The sequence below is a fragment of the Grammomys surdaster genome, unplaced genomic scaffold (genome assembly GCF_004785775.1).
Source record: "Grammomys surdaster isolate TR1022 unplaced genomic scaffold, NIH_TR_1.0 237, whole genome shotgun sequence".
NCBI classification, from domain to species: domain Eukaryota; kingdom Metazoa; phylum Chordata; class Mammalia; order Rodentia; family Muridae; genus Grammomys; species Grammomys surdaster.
This window is the reverse complement of record NW_021604682.1, coordinates 2,758,346-2,766,795: the sequence shown is the minus strand read 5'-3', so window position 1 is coordinate 2,766,795 and position 8,450 is coordinate 2,758,346. Positions and strand designations below refer to the sequence as shown.

At 47.2% G+C, this 8,450-nt stretch overlaps 1 protein-coding gene across 3 annotated transcripts in view; it reads right to left on the bottom strand.

Moving 5' to 3' along the window:
- The window catches only part of Rsph14 (radial spoke head 14 homolog), an 88,760-nt gene that overhangs the window by 70,737 nt on the left and 9,573 nt on the right, over positions 1-8,450 (bottom strand). The window contains exons 1-3 of one of the 3 annotated variants that reach the window (XM_028773938.1): positions 5,244-5,300; positions 3,868-4,115; positions 2,052-2,154 (exon numbers count right to left, since the gene is read on the bottom strand). In XM_028773938.1, the coding sequence (XP_028629771.1) occupies positions 2,052-2,154; positions 3,868-4,115; positions 5,244-5,293 (401 nt within the window). In that variant the 5' untranslated portion in view covers positions 5,294-5,300. Of the gene's footprint in view, positions 1-2,051; positions 2,155-3,867; positions 4,116-5,243; positions 5,301-8,450 lie in introns of those variants that run through there. The other 2 variants (XM_028773939.1, XM_028773940.1) reach the window with 2 other exon arrangements.

The following is an 8,450-nucleotide window of genomic DNA, read 5'->3' as shown; positions in this document are numbered from 1 at the left end:
ACACACACACACACACACACACACACACACACACACACACACACACACAGTAATCCACTCCACATCAGGCATGCTTTGAAACGTGCTAGTGTGTTTCTCAATCCCAATACTTCGGGGCTCTGACAGGAGGATCACTTGTACCCCGGAGTTCAGGGTTAGCCTTCTAGATTCGGCAAGATGGAGGGAAGGAGGAATGATGGGAGGGATGGAGGCTGGGGATAGAGCTCACTGGTAAAGCATGAAAGGGTATTTAGGAAGAGGAAGACGAGTGCAAAGGGAAGAGATAAGGAGACAAGACCAGGTAACAGAATCGGTGGGAATAAGAAAGCCCGGGGTCTACCTGCTTGGAAATGTCATGATAGAATCCATGATTTCCAATGAATATTGGATGATGATTTAAAAAATATAAAGATAAAAACACCTGGAGAGAAAAACTGAAAATAAGTGAGTGGTGTGACTGTGCGCCCGCAAAGGATCAAGAGTTAGATCGCCACGGGGCTTCCTGTCCGCAGGGGCGCAGTGTGGATTAAGGAGGTGCCAAAATGTCATGTTTAGAGAGCCATCCTCATCCAGCCTCTTCGTCACTCCCGTGATGGGCCGGTGAAAGAGGCTCAACACGGGAGGTTTCTGGCAGTCACTTGGGGCTTGGTGAGCCACCGGCCATAGTAGTGATGTTACCACTGAGGGCTGCAGATGTAGCTTAGTTCTAGAGTCGCTTAGCATATGCAAAGCCCTGAATTTCAATGCTTGTCATCACTAAAAGGAAGGGGGGGGAGAAAAGGGTGTGGCATACACTTGGTAGGGGGTGCTCACCACTGAACTTGGGAGTAATATTTAGAACCAATGATATTTGCTTGGGACCTTTTACCTTCTTTATCTATTATAGTCTACAGGGGAAAGGCTAAGTTTAGCATCCTACACTGAGCACACACTTGTGGTGGGAGACAACTTTAAGATGTATTTTGGCTCAGTTTCATGGCAGGAAATCAGCAAATCAGGAGGGAGAAGCTGACACCAGCTGGAACCCTGGGCTTGGCTGTGACCCATAAGAACCCATGCCGACAGCTCTATGTGTTGACAGCTAGGACCCATGTCCAGAGGTTCGACAGCCTCCCCCAAGCATTAGGGCTTCTTAATGCCCAAGCAAAACCCAGCCTTGGGAGCACAGGGGAGTCAAGTGGCTCTCCAGTTTCCAACTCCAAAACAAAATGGTCTCCCTCTCCCCAAGGTTATCTTAGACCAGCAGGTCTCTCAGCCTGTGGGTCGCAGCCACAGGAAAACTCCTATCTCTGATGGTGCAAACATTGGGAAACACATTTCCGATGGCCTTAGGAATCCTCAGCCACAAATTTATTTCCGTTGCTTCTTCAGAACTGTCATGTTGCTACTGAGTGGTGCCTCCATTCCTAAGACCATCGGAAATATGTGGTTTTCAATGGTCGAGACCCACGGGTTGAGAACTGCTGTTTTAGACAAAGTGGGATCAAGAGATCTGGCTAGGTTGCAAAGCAGGAAAGGCTGTCCCACCAGCATCAGGACAGAGCCCACATCCCTACTTCACTGCTCTGACCACAGCATTGACCTACCTTCTTGAATTAAGGCTCAGACTGACTCTGTGTACCCCACTACACATGTCCCCCGCACCCCCATAGCTCCTGATCACCGTCCAGCTGAAGCAGGTACAGAGAGGTCGCTAAAGGATCAGAACTTTCTGCTTTCAAACGTGAGAAGCCCAGAGCCAGGGGCTAACATAAAGATCAGTCTAGAACAGAACCAGAGTACAGCTTGGAGGTAGGGCACCTGCGTAGCATGCATGAAACCCTGGATTTAATCCCCAACACCAAGAGAAAGGTCTGGAAGAGAATCCTGCTCAGCCACCACAGCAACAACCAAATTGCCCTACAGAGAGAATTGTCATCCACAAATAGAGGCGCCACCAGAGATGAGTACTCTCGGTAAAAGAGCGCTCGGGGTCACTCAAGGACGTCTACCCCGGGATGGACTAGTACAATTTCTAGCCGTGACATTGGTTTTCATCACTGGTTGCCCACCTGCCTATGTTATGGGTGGCCATGATGTACAGCACCTCGGTGGTCTTTATCCGTACCAGGTTATCGTCATCCTTCAGCAGATCCTTCAGGCTCTCCAGGCAGCCTGTGGGGGACAGGAAAACGTTTGAACATCTGCCAGCCCAAAGAAAATCAGCTAGAAGTCAACACATGACCCCGTGTTTGGTTAACAGGAAAGTACTAAAGGTCTGTGCTTTGGCTTTGCGGGAATCGGGTCAATGGCACAGCATTTGTTAGTAGAAGGGGCTTACACCCACAGATAATCTCATTTAAGCCTCCTCGTAATTCTTCCATCCCCACCGCTGGTATTTATTTATTTATTCATTCATTTGTTCATTTATTTATTTATTGAGACAGCGTCTTACTATATAGCTCTGGCCATTCTGGAGCTCACTATGTAGATCAGGCTGCCAGCCTCAAACTCACAGAAATCCACCTTCCTCTGCCTCCTGGGTATTGATAATAAAGACATGTGCCACTCCACCCAGCCTTGTGTGTCCCTCAGGCCTGCCTCCCCACCCCCCCAGAGCTGAGGACCAAACCCAGGGCCTTTTGCCTGCTAGGCAAGCACTCTACCACTGAACTCAATCCCCAACCTTTCCTTTTTTTTCTTTCTTTCTTTTTTTTTTCTATTAGTTCCTCCTCTTGTTAAGTCAGCCCTGGGGTTAAAAGAAAAAAAATGTCCTTGACATTTCTTTGATCTCAGGAGAGACATGAGGTCAGATTGGAAACCTGTCGAATGCATGCCTCTCTTGCTGAGGGCTCTGAAGTCAATTCTCAGCACCTACACGAAGCAGCTCACAGCCACATATGACTGCAGCTCTGGGGATCAGATGCCCTCTTCTGATCTCCACAAGCACTCATATTCACAAGCACCTACCTGTAGCAGTATAACCCCACACACACATTTTACAATAAACTCGGTAATTTGGGAGGAGCTAATGTGGGAGGAGTAAGGAGAGGAAGAGGAGAAGGAAGAGGAGGAGCTGGCGGAGGAGGAGAGAGACAGATTGGCAGAGCGGTCTCCCACACTGGCATCTCGTGGGTGTCAGGGCCATTTGCTCCTGGCCCACCTGAGCCAGCGGCCTGAGCCGAGCAGCAGTGGGAACACACCACCACTCGTGACCTCATGCCTTGCCTAGTCGGGAACATGGTGGCCTCGTGACAACAATCAAGATTGGGTGCCACTGGTTTAAATATTATCATTAACACCTACCCACCTACAGACACATAGGCATAATGAAAAAGAAAAAAAAAAAGATATATTCCACGAACTAGTTACCATGCCTTTGATTTAGTTAGATTTAGGGATGTCAGATTTAGCATATAAAGAGATCCGGCTTAAATTTTTAAAGATTTACTTTATATTATTTAAAATTATATCTAGGTGTGTGTGCAAATGCACATGGAAGACAGAGACCTCGGGTCTCTGGAACTGGTGTTGCAGATGGTTGTGTGCTCTCTGATGTCGGAGCTGGGATCTGAACTCAGGTCCTCTGTCAAAAATAGCAAGTACTGCTGAGCACTGAGCCATCTCTCCAGCCTCTCCTATTTAACGTATAGGTTAGGCAACCTTTGACTCACACCCCTCTCCTGAACACTTGAGTTTGAGACTGAGAATGTTCCCTCTCTTGGGGGGTTAGCGCTGCACTTGGGGGGCACTGCTGGCCTGAAATCCACCTTCATAAGTAGCAGCTCTTACTACTGACGCCGTCTGATGTCTGAGCTACACCAGGCCCCTCCCCCTGGCCCTCCCTCCACACTCGGCGTGATTACCGTGGGGGTGTGAGGCTCTCACCTATGTTGATGGCCTCGTAGACATACTCAGGATCATGCATGAGGTCACACAGAGCCACTACGGCTTTCTGCCTGGTCAGGAGATCGTCTGATTGGAGCTCCTCATTCAGCTTTCGCAAGGCCCAACAGCCATATGCAATGGCGGCTTTTGTAGGGTCAATGTCAGGAGGCATATACATGGAGATCCGGGCATGAGCCATCTTTGCACAGCTGCCAAAGGACTTTGGAAATGAAACTCTGTAGAAACTGCTAAAAAAAAAAAAAAAAAAGAACAACAACAACAACAAACCTGTCATTATTACTATTATCATGTAAAAGCTTATCCATCTCAGCCTCAAAACTAACTGTCTGTGAAGACAAAACAGGATGGTGGTAACTTTCATCTGGATTTACTGAGAAGGAAACAGAGGCTGACCGGATTTCTCAAGGTCACAGCGCAGGTGTGGCCCAATGACAGAAGAAACTTCTGGGGGGGGGGGGGGTGCTTGGTAGATTGGTTCCTTAGTCACAGGCACCAAAACGTGGGGAGGGGCCGAGAAGGGGAGTCGGGAAGGGGATAGGCCAATCAAGTAAAAACCAACATGTTTTCTCCGTTGGTTCTCCTGCTTAGCTGGCGACAGCAATAATTAGTATCCATCTAACTGGTAGGCACTAACTCAACAGCTTAGGAAATAGATTTTGGCTAGTGAGTTGGTAAAGCTAGAAGTTATTCAAATAGAAGTCTTGCTCCTTTGCCTCAGGAACAATGCTTAGGACATCTTCTCAAGAAGAGATTAAGGTTAAAGAATGATTTCTTAACCCCCACATATACTCTTTGGACGGCCATAGGCAATGTGGCTTTAGGGTTAACGATGAGATATACTCTTGGGCCACGAGTAACCCTTAACAAGTCATTCCGTCTGCCACGTGTATCTTTTCTGTGGCTGAAGAGTTAGGCAGTAAGTATTTCCTTCCTGCCCCTTCCTGCCCTTCCAACATTGTCGTATAACTGATACTCATGAGCCTGGCTGGCCAGAACTTGAAATATATTGATTGTGGTTATTATCCTGATCACTATTGCAGGAGCAGGCTGGACTCAACTCTGAAGTTAAAAAAAAAAAAAAAAAAAAGCCAGACTCTAACGCAGACCACTAGCCAAACGAGGAGGAAAAGGGCCAGACTGGGAAGGTAACAGCCATCTCCACTCCAAGGAAACTTAGTCTCTGGGACATGGGCTGCCCTCCTGTAAAGGATACACACTACAGGAATCTTGCCACCAGTGGGAAAGGCCAGACCCAGGGTGTGAGGGCACCAGCTCTGTGTGAATGGAACTGGGTGGGTCAGGAAGCCCCCCACGCCCTGTGCCAGGCACCTACCAGCTGCAGCTGCCTCACTTGCCTTAGTGCTTGAAGTCTCCTGGTATCTGCCAGCCAGAGCGCTTGGCCCATTACCAGGCGACCTGGTTGCTAGGAGACTACCAGCGTCTGCAACTTCCTGGTCAATACCCCGGGGAGCCAAGGAGCTTGCGCAAAAAAGACTAAGACTAAGCCCAGCAGAGAATGAAAAAAAAAAAAAAACCAACATTATTTTACAATGTTACTACATAGAACAAAGACAAGTCTCCTTGGTAGTACAGATTAGGTGTGACCTTTGTATGCTTTGGGTCATCCGAGTTAAGAAGATGTAACTTTATACATTTTAAGGCTAAGAATCCCAAGGAAACTCAGTTGTTTCCCCTCAGTCACAAAGACCTGATCCCAGAACTGCCTGGTCAGGGCCCATATTTCTGCAAGCTGACCACCCAGTACATACTGGCTGGAGTGGTTTTCTAGGCCCCCAACAACACCCGCTTAACATCTGCCCCCCCCCCCAAGGCTGTCTCCTAACCTGAGTCTGGGTTGTGGTACATGCCTTTATTACCAGCTACATGGGAGGTAGACACATACAGTATAGCAAGAGTCCATTACACTTTCTCTACACATAGCCAGGCCTCACCTAAGTCCCCTCCCATATAGATACAACATACCAAAACCCTGCCTAGTGTACTATACACGATATAGCAAGCCCTGCCTAACTTCCCTGACATGTACACATGCACCATATGGAGACTCTACATAAACGAGTGCGTGCGCATACACACACAAAGACCTTGCACAAACTTAAACACATATTTAACAAGAGCCTGTCTGGCCTCCCCCATAAACACAACTCAGTAAGACCCAACCTAATGCGCCCTTAACATAGCAAGACCTTGCCTGTGTCTGCTCCGTTTATCGCCTCTCCGTGCCAGGCATATGCCAAGAAGCTTTCGGTAAATGCAAAACGGATGGTTTATGGGTTCGAATTAAGAGTTACAATTTAAAAGCATTTTTCTACAGTTTGCACATTACCAAATGTATTAGCTACTTTTTTCCTCCACGCGACAGAATGCCTGGGAGAAGCTTTTAGTTTGGCTTAGAATTTCAGGAGGTCTGACCTATGGGTGCTTGGCAGAATACGACAGTGGGGAAATATGAACCGGAGGTAAAGAGGAGAGGGGTGGGGATAGCATCTCTCTAAGGACTTGCCCCGCCCCCCGTGACCTGACTCCTCCCACAGTCTGAAGCTTCCACCAGCTGGGGAAGCAAGTATTCAAAACAGGAGGAGCCTTTGGAGGACATTTTCTATTCAGTTCACAAAACCCAGAAAAACCCTATAGTTTCGCTTGTCCTTAGTCGGGTCAAAGGTCACCATGAGAGAGGTCAACCCCTCACACCACACTTGGGCGCATTAGACAGTTTTCTTGTTCGTATGACGAAAAAAAACATACAAAAGGGAAACTGAGGGGAGAAGGATTTATTTCAGGTCACATATTGAGGGTTCAGTCCATCACGGTGGGCAAGGTAGGGCAGCGGAAATGACCCTGAGCTCTGAGACTTCACCTTCCGGGAACTGGAAGGAACTAGGAGCTGGTGCCCGGCTGGTGCTCCATTTATATGCAGGGTAAGTAATTCTCAGTTAAAGCTCTCTGGAAACATCCTTACAGACACCCGCAGAGGTGTCCACCTTAGGGTAACTCTAAATCCTGTCAACAGTGACGCTCGACTATGGCATACTTAAATAATAGTTTCCCACTGTTTTGCTGTAGAGAAACACCTTTGGATATTGGTTACGGTGTTGAGTGTTTAAGATTCCTTTTCAGGGGTCTGAAGTCTACTTCTGATGAAGACTGCTCATTGGAGTCTAGAGATGTCTGATGGGTGATTTGGAAGGGATGAAAAGACGGGGCAGCCTTAAGATTCAGATGAAATTCTCTATCCCTGCATGAGGATTGACTGTTTTTTTTTTAATCTTTTTTTTTTTTTTTTTTGAGCTGGTCTGCCTTCCTAATCTTTCAGTAGCTTATATAACTTAATCACCCAGGGTCCTGTAGTTACCACCCCCACCTGATGTCCTTAAGTATACGAAGACACTAGGTACAAGGTACACACCCATTATTCTGTCACCCATTATTCTGGGGGAGGGAGGCAACAGGATCGGGAGTTCAAGGCCACTATCATGGAAATTTGGGATCAGACTAGACTCCTTGAGGGCTTTTGAAAAGACTACAGGTGAGCTCTGCCAGCAAGGTGACCACCACCTGTGTCTAACCCACCCTGACAAACCTCCAGAGGCCTATTTCTCATTTTGTTCCAGGAGAAAACCTAGTCTTGTCCCATCTCCACTCCTTAGCCATAGGCCCATTAAAGCCTTGCCTGCCAACCCTGCACACACCCAGGTCTCCCCTCTATTACGTCTGTGCTAAAAGAACCCAAGTCTCTAGTCATTACCCTCACCAGAAACCCCAAACTTATCAGACCCATTTAATAGCTGAGTAACTTGAGGTTTGGAGACAGAGGGCCCTTTAAGCCTGAGGCCTTAGAAGTGAAACCACTTGCCAGGCAGCAGTGGCTCAAGCCTTTAATCATAGCACTCCGGAGGCTGAGACAGGCAGATCTCCGAATCTCTAAGTTCAAGGCCAGCCTGGTCTACAGAGTGAGTTCCAGGACAGCCAGGAACCTTCTCTAGATAGATAGATAGATAGATAGATAGATAGATAGATAGATAGATAGATAGATAGAAGATAGATGGATAGATAGATATCAGTGAGTAAGAGCTGTTACTGTCTTACTGCTCTTCTGAAGATCCTGAGTTAAATTCCCAGCACCCACATGACAGCTTACTATCTGATGATGCCGTCTTCTGGTGTGCATATGTACATGCGGACAAAAGTACCCATGTACATAAAGTACAGAAAGAAATCAAATCACTTACCAAAGGTATCAAGCAAAGGCATAAGGGTATTTCCGGTTGCATTGAAGACGACTAAAATAGATTAAAATAGATCCTGCAAGGATGCAATACTACACTGAGAAATCTACCTGCTGAGGTCCTTCAGAGGACTGAGTTCTGAAGGGTCTCTCTAGTCCAGACTGCCCTAGTTTTTATTTTAAGCTGTGAATACCCCTGGGCTGGAGGTCAGAAAATCTGGGTTCGGTTCTATTTCTAACTCTCTAGGCAAATCTTTCTGAATAAGGCTTTTAGTTTTCTTGTCAGAGAGAGAGAGAGAGAGAGAGAGAGAGAGAG